The following is a 12,973-nucleotide window of genomic DNA, read 5'->3' on the forward strand; positions in this document are numbered from 1 at the left end:
AGTTGGAGGAAGCCGAGAGGAAGCGTTGCTGCCTGAGTCTGGCCAGCGGAGGGGCAGGAAGGCAGAGGCAGGCCCCCGGCCCCTGTCCCCCTCCCTCCCCTCCCCTCCCCTCCCCATGGGCCCTGAGCAGGTAAGGCACCCCAGGGCAGGACCCCCAGAGCCCCTTCCCCACCTCTCCCCTCCCTGACCCTTCCTGGGGGCTCAGAGGAGGGCCCAGGAGACCCCTTTGGGTGGCTGGGTGGGGGTCCTCCCTAGGGATCACTAGGAACAGACCCCCCCCCCCGGGTCCCCTCTTCCTCTCCTTGGGCATCCCATGTAGCTTGGAAGGCTTGCTTGACAGACAGACCTCCTCCTGGACAACCTCAGTTGGGAAGACGACAACACCCAGCATCCACAGACCCTTGGGATGGCTTGCGTAGGGAGCCTGGGAGTTGTAGTTCCTGACACATTTCCATGGGTGGGGGGTATGGGTTTGTTAGTTTTGCCAAGAGGCACAGATGGTGTTGTTGTTGTTGCCTAAAGCAGTGATTCTCCCCCCCCCAAACTGTGTACTTCCAGATGTTTTGGACTCCAGTTCCCAGAATTCCTGACCATTTGGGGGCTTCTGGGAGTTGAAGTCCAAAACAGCTGGTTGAAAGGGAATGTTTCTCCTCTGAACTGGAGCATCCTCAGCCTCTCTCCTGACAGATGCTCCCATGAAAGCCCCTCTCTGCCCCAAGATGCCTCTCTTCAATTAGGTCAGTTTTAACTCATGTGGATCTGTAATGGATAATGCTGCTGTTTTTGTCTTAAGCTAGGGCCACCGGGGATGATATTGTCTTCTTGGTTATGTATGTATTGTGTATTTTTGTTGATATATTTGCACACTTGTAACCCGCTTCGATGGAGAGGCAGGATCTAAATAACATTTATTATTATTATTATTATTATTATTATTATTTATTAAGTATTAACTGACATAAGCAAAGCATTTTTTTTAAAAAGCCAGGTTTTGTATTAAAAAGCACCTTGAAGGGAGGGCTTGAGTGGGCATCTCTGCAAGGCCTACATGCCTCAAAAGTACCAGATTCCCATTTGGTCTTGGATGCTAAGCAGGGTCAGTCCTGGTTAGTACCTGGAGGGGAGACTGCCAAAGAATACCAGGCTCTATTTCAGAGGAAGGAACTGGGAAAACCACTTCCTTGCCTAAGAAAACCCCTTGAAATGAATGGGGTCGCCGTAAGAGGATAGGCAACTTGAAGGCACATAAATGCACATAACCTCACGGCATCAGATTCCCTTTCAATCTTGGAAGCTAAGCAGGGTCATCCCTGGTTAATACCTGGATGGGAGACCACCTATGAATCCCAGAATCTATTAGTTTGTACTTCAGAGGAAGGAACTGACAAAGCCTCCTCTGAGTCTCCCTTGCCTAAGAAAGCCCTAAGAAATGTATGGGCTCACCATAAGTCCGTAGGTAATGAGTGTATTAGTTGTATTTTCCCAATGAATTGCGTTGTCCAAAGTATGACAGCCTCAGGTCAGCCATTTTGGCTTCTAGGAAAAGCTCAGGCTTGATTTCCTCTTGGACCCATTGATCTTGATGCGAACTTTCCTTAATCCAGAGGTTTGATATTTGGTGCCATTTTTTGAGGGGTGGAAAGAGGCAGAAGGGATCAATCTGCCTTGAAGGCTTCTCCCAAATAGAGCAAAGGCTGTTTACAAAGTTGCTCAAGGACTGTGACCGAAAGAGAAACGCTCTCCCTGTTGACCTTCTGCCTGCAAACAAAGGCATTTCTGCCTCTGAAGGCCGGAGGTTGCAAAACAAATGCGCTGGACTTTCCAAATATTGTATGGCCTTGCTTTATTTATTTACTTGTTTCTGCCTTTCTGCCCATCTGAGACACAAAGCAGTTTACAATAAGGTTCTATAGTATATTTGTATAATCGACAATTATAATATTGTAAAGCAGTTTACAATAATACAAATGTAAAGCAGAACATCTAAGGGTGCATCTATAATACAGCTAAATAATCTACAATTATATGATTGTATAGCAGTTTGCAATAATATAAATGTAAAACAGGACCTCTGAGGGTGCATCTATAGTATATTTGTATATTTGTATTATTGTAAACTGCTATGCAATCATATAATTGTGGATTATACAAATATATTATAGATGCACCCTTAGAGATTCTGTTTTAAATTTGTTATTGTAAACTGCTTTACAATAATATAATTGTAGAGATCTTGTAGCACCTTTGAGAGTAACTGAAGGAAATAAATTAGCAGCACAAGCTTTCCTAGACTATTACCTCAGATGCATTTAGATGCAATAATAATAATAATAATATGTAGCAGCACCTTTGAGACTCACTGAAAGAAAGAAGTTGGCAGCATGAGCTTTTGTAGGCTTCAGTCCACTTCCTCAGATGCATTTTTAAAAAGCTTTAAACCACCCATCAAGTCAAAAACATTGAAGACACGAGAGCAATTAAAACACATGATGAGTAGTAACCTCATTGCGCAGGAAGGAGCGAGGCCGAATGATGCACCTGACATGACTCGGTCAGGAGCTGTTAGGTCACCCTCTGGGGTTGCAGGACTGGATTTTCTTCCTTCTGGGACATAAACAAAGCTGTGAGGAGGAGGTTGGAAAGGTCTACCTCCACCATCTCCGGTGGCTTGTGCCTGGGCTGAGGCTCTGGATGCGCCAGGCGAGTGCACCTGTTGCAGGTGAGCGTCACCTGGACTCCTCCGGATGCCTGAAAGTGTGTCTCCTGCAGGTGGGACTGCTATGGAATATGATGAGAAGTTGGCCCGCTTCCGACAGGGCCACCTCAACCCCTTCGACAAGGCCCCGTTGCAAAGCCCTACCGACCAGAGGATGACCGGGGGCGAAGTCGAGTTCCCACAGAAAGCAGGTGAGTCCATGCTCAAATTAGTTCTCTTGAATGTGACTCTTGTGGACCACAGATCCCAGAATCCCCCAGCTAACACAGCTGGGAGTTGTAGTCCAAATCCCCTCTCCAAGGCGGTGCCCCACTAGCTGCTTACATTTCACCGACAGGCTTTTAATCTCTAAGCAGGGACACTTTTTATTAGAGTCTTTTATTTATCTTTTGTGGCTTTTGTATGTCTTTTAAATGATTGTCTATACTCTAATGCAACTGGTTTTAATTGTTTTATTGTGAAGTTGTTGTGTTTTGTTTTTTCAATTGACTCTGTCTGGAAGATGCCTTGGGAGATGCTCTGGGAGAAAAACGGCATAATACTACTACTAATAATAATAATAATAATAATAATTATTATTATTATTATAAAGGAGGGCAAGGTGGACAAGGAGGGAAATAATCATATAACAACAACAACAACAATAGAGAAAGGAACCGAAAAGGTGTAGCAAAGGGTAGGAGATAGAGAGAGGAAAGTTAGAAGGGGAAAGAGAAAGGGAAGGCCCCGTATTTAATAATATTTATTGCATTTTCACATAAAAACATGGAACAAATCACATTCCATCATATTTGACAAAGGGAAGATCCAGTGGCCTGATCGATCATTGAATTTAAAAGACGAAATGATATTGTTTAGGTTAGTAAATACGGTTTTAATATAGAAATACGGTTTGTTATAAGAATGTTACACGAGAGTGTCTGTAACTGTGATGTTTGTCGATTGCTTGAGTATATGGATATTAGCGTGTATTAATGTACAGTGTATTAATAGAGATTTAAACAATAAAAATAATTGGGCAAAAAACAAAAAAAGATCCCTTTCCTTTGTGGACAGATACAAAGGCTGGATGCCGGACCCCCGAGTGACCTCTCATTGTGGGGCCTGGGAAGGGAAGGTTGGGGGACCCAGAAAGGACGTCCTCGTCCTGCGACCTCTGGCCTCATCCCTCTTTCTCTCCCCCTTGTAGACTTGAGGCTGGGATTGTCCTCCGAGGAGCCTGCTTTCCCGTGTTCGGAGCGCACCATGGACCTGGGGCTGGCGGAGGACCACTTTTCGCGTCCGGTGGTGAGAACGAAGGAGGCGCGCGGGAGGCATTTTGCGGTCGTGGGGACTGACATGTTTCACTGACCCTAAACTACGCTGAAGGGAGTTGGGAGAAAACTTGGAGAAATCTTTTGCAAACAAAAACCTACGAGGCTAAATAATAATAATAATAATAATAATAATAATAATAATAATAATATACTTCTCCCTCCATATTCACTAGGGTTAGGGGCACAAGACCCCTGTGAACATGGAGAAACCGTGAATAACAAAAACACCATGTTTTTACCTAAGAGGACACCTAGGCCCTCCAGGGCAACTCTAACCATTGCTGCACTCCACTGTTCAAAAATGCAGGCAACATTTTATCTGTCTGCCTACCTATATATTTCTCTTGCAGTTTCCATCTTTGCCATGAGCCTGTGTTTTATTTTTAAAGCTAATAGCTCTTGCCCAGTCATGGCCAAGTAAGTCATCCTTGAATACTTTGGATGGGAGAAAAAAGACATTTAGGAAATCCCTGTTTCCCCTCCAGGGCTTCTTCCTGGCTTCGGACGTTGAGCAGCTGCGCCAGGCCATTGAGGAGTGCAAGCGTCGGATCCTGGACCTTCCGGACAATTCGGAGAAGCAGAAGGACGCGGTGGTGCGGCTCATTCACCTGCGGCTCAAACTCCAGGAGCTGAAGGTGCAAAAGGATGGGCAGATGGGTTTTTTCTGCAGAAATTTGGAGTGGTTCCAGTCCTCTCCAGGGGTTCTTTTGGTGTTGGACACTGACGCACCTTACTGGTATAAGATACCGTATATATTCAACTATAGTCAACCTCATATATAAGTCGGGGGCAAGTTTTGGGGCCAAAATTATGGATTTCGCCATGACCCATGCATAAGTCAAGGGTAAAACTTAGGGGCATGTAGCAAAGGATCAAAGGATAAAGCAAAGCAAAACAATATCAAAGAACTTACAGAATTCCAGTGGACATAATTCTTTGTGCTTAGTCTTAATGCTGGATGGATGAGAAAGTAGAGGGGATCAGTACTTCCAGGACAGATTATACTCCTGCTTTTCACCAGATGGTTCTTTCTTTTAAATAAGAGTTAAGATACAGTATTTATATTGACCCATGGATAAGTTGACTCCAGGGGTTTGTTTTGGTCAATTTGTTGACCTAAATTTCTAGACTAATACATGAGTATATACAGTAAGCTTTATGGATGGTCAGTGATGCCCCAGGTGCTACACAGCAATGGAGAAGCATCTCTTGGTTCAGCAATTGAGAGCCTTGCAAACTTCTCTCTTTCTGCCTGTGAACATTGCAGGACCCTAGTGAGGATGAGCCCAACATCCGAGTAATCCTGGAGCATCGCTTCTACAAGGAGAAGAGCAGCAGGAGTGTGAGGCAGACCTGTGACAAGTGCAGCACCATCATCTGGGGGCTCCTTCAGACCTGGTACACCTGCACAGGTGAGGAGACAGAGAAAGGGAAAGAGAGACGCACCTGCTTCCCTTTCCCCAGTGCAACCAGCAACCATTGGCTTTCTTGGTCAGATCTAGACCTTCTCTGGTTAATTGTGGACAGGGAGAAGAGCAAAGCAGACCACCCCTTGCTTACCTTAATAAAGGCTTTAAGGTGGGACTCTTCCTTTAGTTCTGGATGGGCTTGGCTGTTCTCATTAAGGCTGTGGGGATCGGCTTTGGACAGAAGGAAGCCTTGCACACCAACAAGCTTGCTCCATCCTCAATGTGACATCCTTTCCTTCCTTCCCAGGTTGCTCTTATCGCTGCCACAGCAAGTGCCTGAACCTCATTGCCAAGCCATGCGTAAGGTCCAAAGTCAGCCACCAAGCTGAGTACGAGCTCAGCATCTGCCCAGAGACAGGGCTGGACAGCCAAGACTACCGCTGTGCCGAGTGCCGGGTGCCGATCTCCCTCCGTAAGTTGGGTTTCGGGGATGCGTGGCACTAAACCTCCCAGGAACCAGAGGGCAGAAGTTGCATGGGTCCCTGCCATGTTCTCAGATGGTCCTTCCAAAGGTAGATGCTTGGAGGGAATGGGGAGAAGCGAAGCGAACCTACCTACCTGCGCTGCGTTCACTTAGTTTGCATTCCTACCAATAATTAATTAATTATTCAATGGATTAATGTCTTTATTTAATATCTCTGCATTCTCCCAACTCCAGGGAACTTATAGCATGGTTAAAACAAGAAGCAACTTAAACTGTGATGACAATTTAAAGCAGCAGTTCCCAGACTTTGGTGTTCATGGCATCATGGACTTCCTCTCCCAAAATTCTTTTTTATTTTGTATTATTTTATTAATTTATTTTCAAAGCATAGCTAACAAATTCATACATATCTTTTCTAATTTTCCTACTATACTGATGCAAATACAAATTAAACTGGCACGTCATAATTATATAAAGTTACCTTATTATACCAATAAATTTAATATGTAAAATTAACAAAATGAATTAAGTTAATTCCTCTCCCAGAATTCTTGGCTGGAGTTTCTGGGAGTTGAAATCCAAAACAGCTGGAAGAGTAAAGTTTGGGAAGTCCTGATTTAAAATAAAAATTTAAAAACCAGTTAATTGCCACTTCCAGGACACGGGGAGCAATAAAACTCCATCCAGCTGCCCCATGTGAATGAATCATGGTGGGGTCAGATGCCACCCCACATCTATGCTGGCTGGGGGATTCTGGGTGCAGTAGTCCAAAAAAGAGGGAACTTTCCTAAGTTCTGAGACAGAAAGATGTGGCTCTGAAGGGGAAGCATGGAGTACCTTAAAGCCCAGCTCAGGACAGATGTCTGTTTTGGACCACAAAATGTCCCATTAAAGTATCTCTAAAGAAAGACACCTGGTTACAACTCTCGTGCAGAGAAGGCAGTCTTGCCTTGGGCAAATCAAGGCCTGTCCCTTGATTATCAGAGCTGCTTAAATGGCACCCAGCCTGCCATTGTTTGGGTTTTGTCTTTTAAATATTTGCATTTGTCTACCTGGTGTAACCTGCTTTTTCCGCCTTCCAGGGGGGGTCCCAAGCGAGGCTCGCCAGTGCGACTACACAGGCCTTTATTACTGCACCAACTGTCACTGGAACGACCAAGCCGTCATCCCTGCCAGGGTCATCCACAACTGGGATTTTGAAACCCGTAAGGTATTACCAGAGGGTAGAAATGTTGTTGCTGTCGTCACCGTCCCCATCATCATCTAATTCAGTGCTACGCAAAGTGTTGGTCTTGCAAAACTCTGCTGAGCAATGGTTGAGAGCCAGGATGGGTCTTACCCATTTCTATCTCTCTGAGGCTGCATCTGCACTGCAGAGATAATCCAGTTTGACACCACTTTAACTGCCACAGGCTCAGTGCAGTGGGAAAATTGTAATTTTGTAAGTGAAGATTGTAATTTTGTGAGACATTTAGCCACCTCTGTCAGAGAGCTCTGGTGCCGCAACAAACTACAATTCCTAGAGTTCCATAGTATTGAGTCATGGCAGTTAGAGTGGTGTCAAAGTGCATTAACTCTGCAGTGTGGATGCAGCGTAGACCTCCCTATTACAGGGGCATTTCCATGGAGGTCTATGTATGCAGTTGCGTGTCCTCCCACTGACCGCCAGGCTGCCCTGTTACTTACCAGCAGGAAGGGGACAAAATTCAGAAGCAATTCAGACCACGGAGAAGCAGCTGGTCTCAGATTGTTTGGGGGAAGAAATGCAGGTGTGCTCCCAATTTGAGACCACCTGCCTTTTCCTTCCCCCAAGAGCCTAGTGCAGCCAGATTTTCATGGTCTGCATTGCCTCTGGTAAGAAGGAGCAATGAGGTCCCCTTCCAGGGGCAGTGGGAGGTTTTTGGATGGAGCACAAGGGCAAGGGGAAAGCCCTCTGCGCCCCATCCAAAAAGGGACCTTTTGTGCCATGTGTGGATTCTAGCTGTCTGCTCTCCCTGATAATGGAGGGAAATGTGATCTCCAGGTCTCTCGGTGCAGCATGCGCTACCTTGCCCTGATGGTTTCGCGGCCGGTCCTCAAGCTGCGTGAGATCAACCCTCTTCTCTTCAACTACGTGGAGGAGCTGGTGGAGATCCGGGTGAGCCCTCATGGTGGGTGGTTGTAGTTTAGGGCACCTTGAGTCTAGAAGCCCTTCGAGGTTTTTGGGGTCATCACATGGCTGGGGTATGCTATTGTTGGTGGTTCGTGGGTCATGTTCAGTCCCCAAAGGAACCTTGGAAGGCGACATGTGGATTCCAGAAAGAAATGAAATTGTTTTGTCTCCAGATGCCCCCCACGTTCCTTAGGAGGGCAAGTCCAAGAGATTTAGACCATGTTATACTAGAAGAGGCCTTTTTTCCAACAAGAACTGACCTGCAAATTTACATCTTGTTGGAAGAAAGTTTCTCTTGGACCTAAAGCAGCCTGGAAAGGGACAAAAATATGGCACAACTGCCCCTCTGCACCCTGTGATAGGGTCGTCATAACTCAGAAATGACTTGAAGGCATACAACACATGCTGGAAATCGGGAGAGGGAGACTTCTGGGACCAGATGTGCCCCATGGGTATCACTTCCCCTATCTGCCATATGGCACCATCCATGTAGCTATCCCAGCTATCCCAAAGGAAAAGGTATGTGCCTGTGTCGGAGGAGGGGATCTCTTTCCTTTGGGTCACTGGTTTTCCAAGTGAGCCTGCCCTTCTGATTCCTGTCCTCCTCCGTCTGCAGAAGCTGCGCCAGGACATCCTCCTCATGAAGCCGTACTTCATCACTTGCAAAGAGGCCATGGAGGCCCGGCTGCTGCTCCAGGTCAGGAGAGAAGGCCAGTTGCTGGGTTTAATTCCAGATGGGAAGCTCATGTATAATGGTGGGGATAGGGGGTGCATTTCCACAGCTGGGTTTGATATCCAATTTGGGCAAAACGCAGCACTTCATATATTGTGAGACTCCAGTATGCAGCATCTTCACCCATGGCCATAATGGCTAGAGGCTGATGGGAGTTGCATTCCAGCAAGACCTGGAAGGCTACACTTTGCCAAAACCTGTTTTGTGCACTCAGGCTTCCTTGCAAGTGGAGCAAAGCAAACAAATCCAGCCTGTGCAGGGCAACATAGGCTTGCTGAATCTTCTAATCTCATGACTCCTTGCATTGCCACGCTCTTGTCCTCTGCACAGCTGCTCCTGTTTCATCCATATATGTATGTGTGTGCATGTGCGTGCACACACACAAACCTTCGGGGTCAGCTAGCAATTCAGTCCTCCCTTTCAGCTGCAGGACCGGCAACACTTTGTGGAGAATGATGAAATGTACTCGCTGCAAGACCTGATTGACGTCAACGCTGGGCGCCTGGGCTGCTCCCTGACGGAGATCCACACACTCTTTGCCAAACATATCAAACTGGACTGTGAGGTGAGGAGAGGTGGACAATTTAATCTTAGGTTGCAAGATGCCCGAGGCGCCATGCTGGGAGAAAGACAGGATATCAGATAAACAAATTCCGGTTGAGTCTCTCTTATCCAGAATTCAAAACACTCCAAGCACTAAACCTTTATTATGGGTGGCTGAGATGGCAACACCTTTGCTTTCCGATAGTTCAATGTATACCAACTTTGTCTCATGCACCAAATTATTCTTTAAAATGTTGTATAAAATTACCATCAAGTTATGTATGTAAAGTGTATATCGAACATAATGAGTTCTGGGTTTAGGCTCATCATGAGATATCCCCAAGATATCTCATGATGTACAAATGTGCAAATACAGTAATCCCTCCGTACCCACAGATTTTGCATCCATGGATTCAGCCATCCATGACTTGAAAATACCCCCCCCCCCAAAAAAAAAAAAGCAACCCTTGATTTTGACGTTTTATGTAAGGGAAGCCATTTTACTACCCCATTGTATATAATGGCACTTGAACATCCATGGATTTGGGTGTCCACAGGGAGGTCCTGGATTGAAACCCTGTGGATATGAAGGACCTACTTTATTCCTAAATAAAAATAATAATAAATCCAAAATTTAAAACGCTTCTAGTCCAAGGGATATTAGATAAGGGAGGCTCAACCTGTACTATTTTTCTCCTGGGGGGAAATTGCACTAGTGGTTTTGGGCTTGTAGGGACTGGGAGGAAAGACTGGGGGGGGGGCTTCATGCAGCATGCACTGTCCTGACCCCTGTTCTGTGGGATAATTGTGGATGTGTGAAGCCATACATCTCTGGTGCTATGGAAAATTCATGGGGCTTTCCCCTTTCCCTGCAGCGGTGCCAAGCAAAAGGTTTCGTGTGCGAGCTTTGCAAGGAGGGGGACGTGCTCTTCCCCTTCGACAGCCATACCTCCATGTGCGTAGACTGTTCAGCCGTCTTCCATAGGTAAGTGCTGGAGCCTGCCAAGTTCCCTCTTCTGAGGGAGGCTGGAGTGGCCTCCTGGCTCTCCTTCCATCGACAAGCAAAGACTTTAAGGTTTTTAAAATCCATGCAGCAGGATTGTAATAGGGGGCTGTAAAGTTTTTTAGCTGTACTGCTTTTAAACTGCTTATAAGTATATATATATTTTCATTATGTGTTTGAAATCATCTTTAATGTTATTGTCACTTTTGGTTTCGATTTCAGTCATTCAGATTTTTGGGAGGTTTTAAAGGCATGTTGGGAGAGAGGCCTTAGGAGGAAACCTGCTTCTTTTTGCAGTAGGCTTGGCAAAAAAAAAAAAAAAATCACTCAGATATTTTTTAACAGGGTGGGAGGCTTCAAATGATGCACTTTACCCACTCCTTATTCATAATGTAATTATGGCTGAGATTCTCAAGGGGATGGAAGGTAGCTCCACACTCAAGGAATTTTGAGGCAGTTGTGCAATGCCATCTTGTTATTCAATTGCAACCAAATGCACTTCTGCTTACACAGTGTGCAGTCATGCACAGTACATCTCAAGGTGCAGTTTGCATGAGCATTTATGTGCAATACACATAGATGTGCAGAGGCACCACCTGCGCTAGTCTGCTTCTGCAACCTTGAACAAAATACGGCTGTTCTTCATTGGGGAAAAAATATCCAGCCATTTTTGTAAGCAAATGTACTCTTGCATAAGACACCAATGGGATTCTGTCTTGTATTTTAATGTTAACCTTTTGTACATTTTAACTGCATTGCTCATTTTCATTTGTAAGTCGCCTAGAGTCCCATGTTTATTTTTGGAGAAAGAATGAAGCTAATGATACTCCTTTTTGTTTTCTCTCTTGCTAAATGCAGGGGCACAAAAGAGTTAGTCACCAGGCTAATGCCTTCTCCTCCCTAAGATATAAGAAAATTGACAAGTCCTTATGTCTTCTCCCGCAGGGACTGCTACTATGACAATTCAACAACGTGTCCCAAGTGCGCTCGGCTCAGTATGAGAAAGCAGTCGCTGCTCAGGGACCCCAGCACAGAGCTGCAAGCCTAGCATTGTCTTCCCTTGTCTCCTGGGCAGAGAGACACACAGAGAGACAATGGTATCAAAGCACTTGGTGTTCCCCATTAGGTTGGGCTTCGCCAATCCTTGCCTGCAAAGGACTTGGCAAAGAGAGAGGAACCTTTCACAGGAACATTGCTGGGAACGGACCACTCAAAGCTGGAAAATGAGGCAGATGGGCAGGTGTCGAACCTTGCTCCTAGCCCCTCTCTCACTGGAAAAGCTGCTGAGACTTCTCCATTTTGTGTGTGTTGGGCTCTAACAAACTCTCCATACCTGGAATTAGAAGACTCAGGTGAAAAACTGAGGTGTGAGAAGGCTTTGGAATTACTCCTGGCAGATCTGTGCTGAGCTGAACAATCCTGGAGAAAGAACTGCCTAACCACGATTGCACGAATGTAGCTGCCAGCTTCACACAGCGACTGCTTTTTAACACTGCCAGTCTGTGCTGGCGTGTGACAGTGAAAGTGCAACTGTGGTTTCCTTCCAAAGACAACATTGGTGAAGAAGATTATTTAAGATGGGTTGGCCTTGGGGTGACCTGGCATCTAAAAGTTAGTCCTTTTTGACTTAGGTACATCTGTGATGGAGATGGGCAGAGAGGGGTTCCTTTCCTCTTCTCCATGATGCTCACTAGAGGCAAATCCAAGGAATGTGTACATTGCAAAGTTGGAACCATCCCTGGCATCCATGGAGAAGAGATGGCAGGGTACGTAAACCACAGTAAATTATCACAAGCACTAAAATCACTTTAAATAAAGCTGTGTGTTAAGTCTTGGTGTGATTTTAGGCTTTTTCTGCTGGGCCTGCCTTGCATCTTCTTCTTCTTCCTCTTCTCAGAAAGGCTTCCAGAACAGCATCTTCTGGGGCTATCAAGGACATTTAGTGGCCAAAGAAATCTGGAGGATGATAACTTAATGGTGCAAAAGACCAATTTATAGAAGCTAATTTATGTAAGATTTCCGGTGTCTAAGTGATGGGGATCTTGCAGTAGAATTTCAAGCTGTGCAGTATTTATTTATTTACTGTTCTCAGAGCATGGTTAAACTTTTACACCATTGTTAAGCTTTGGGAAGATGGGGGCAGCCACTGGAGTACTGTGGCATTGAGTACTGTTGTGTACTCAATATGTATTTATTGCACATGGTTGCGTGCACACATACACACACAAAGATGATGTGGAAGTGGTCTTAGACCTTTTGTCTCCATTTTGACTTAGTGCTTTGGGTGACAGGAACATACAAATACAGTAACTTTGCTAGGTCCTTTATTCATAGTCTTTCAAATATACCTATAAAGTTTTGTTTGCAACAGATTTTATTCAATAATCTAACGCTTCTATGGGTATGTGATAAATCTGTCAGAAATTCAACTCCTTAGGTGATGAATAGATATGCAAGAATTCAGTTATAATCAATGCTGGATTGTCCAATGAAAGAAGTGTGGGTTTCAGCTCCACACAGACAGTTGGCTGTTGGTGTCAACCATTCAAAACCGACTTGGATTTTAAATAGGCTACCTGTTGAGAGTTACAATAGGGAGCTATGCTTGAGTTTAACA

The 12,973-nt window shown here is 45.2% G+C and overlaps 1 protein-coding gene across 3 annotated transcripts; it reads left to right on the top strand.

The window, feature by feature from the left end:
• LOC149305843 (differentially expressed in FDCP 8 homolog) lies at positions 1 to 12,190 on the top strand. 3 transcript variants are annotated; one of them, XM_089539808.1, is made up of 13 exons: positions 1 to 130; positions 559 to 737; positions 2,770 to 2,907; positions 3,906 to 4,003; positions 4,518 to 4,667; positions 5,300 to 5,444; positions 5,749 to 5,913; positions 7,008 to 7,135; positions 7,949 to 8,062; positions 8,694 to 8,774; positions 9,235 to 9,375; positions 10,229 to 10,338; positions 11,302 to 12,190. In XM_089539808.1, exons 3-13 carry the CDS (start codon positions 2,781 to 2,783, stop codon positions 11,402 to 11,404), a joined length of 1,362 nt encoding a protein of 453 aa, XP_089395934.1. In that variant the 5' UTR covers positions 1 to 130; positions 559 to 737; positions 2,770 to 2,780; the 3' UTR covers positions 11,405 to 12,190. The 3 variants fall into 3 exon arrangements, with proteins under 3 accessions (XP_089395934.1, XP_089395935.1, XP_089395936.1); XM_089539809.1 differs by lacking the exon at positions 559 to 737; XM_089539810.1 differs by lacking the exons at positions 1 to 130; positions 7,949 to 8,062 and having other exon boundaries at positions 193 to 737.
• The last annotated feature ends 783 nt before the right edge of the window (positions 12,191 to 12,973 follow it).

The sequence above is a fragment of the Sceloporus occidentalis genome, unplaced genomic scaffold (genome assembly GCF_023333645.1).
Source record: "Sceloporus occidentalis isolate IW3139 unplaced genomic scaffold, rSceOcc1.0.p SCAF_10, whole genome shotgun sequence".
NCBI lineage: Eukaryota > Metazoa > Chordata > Lepidosauria > Squamata > Phrynosomatidae > Sceloporus > Sceloporus occidentalis.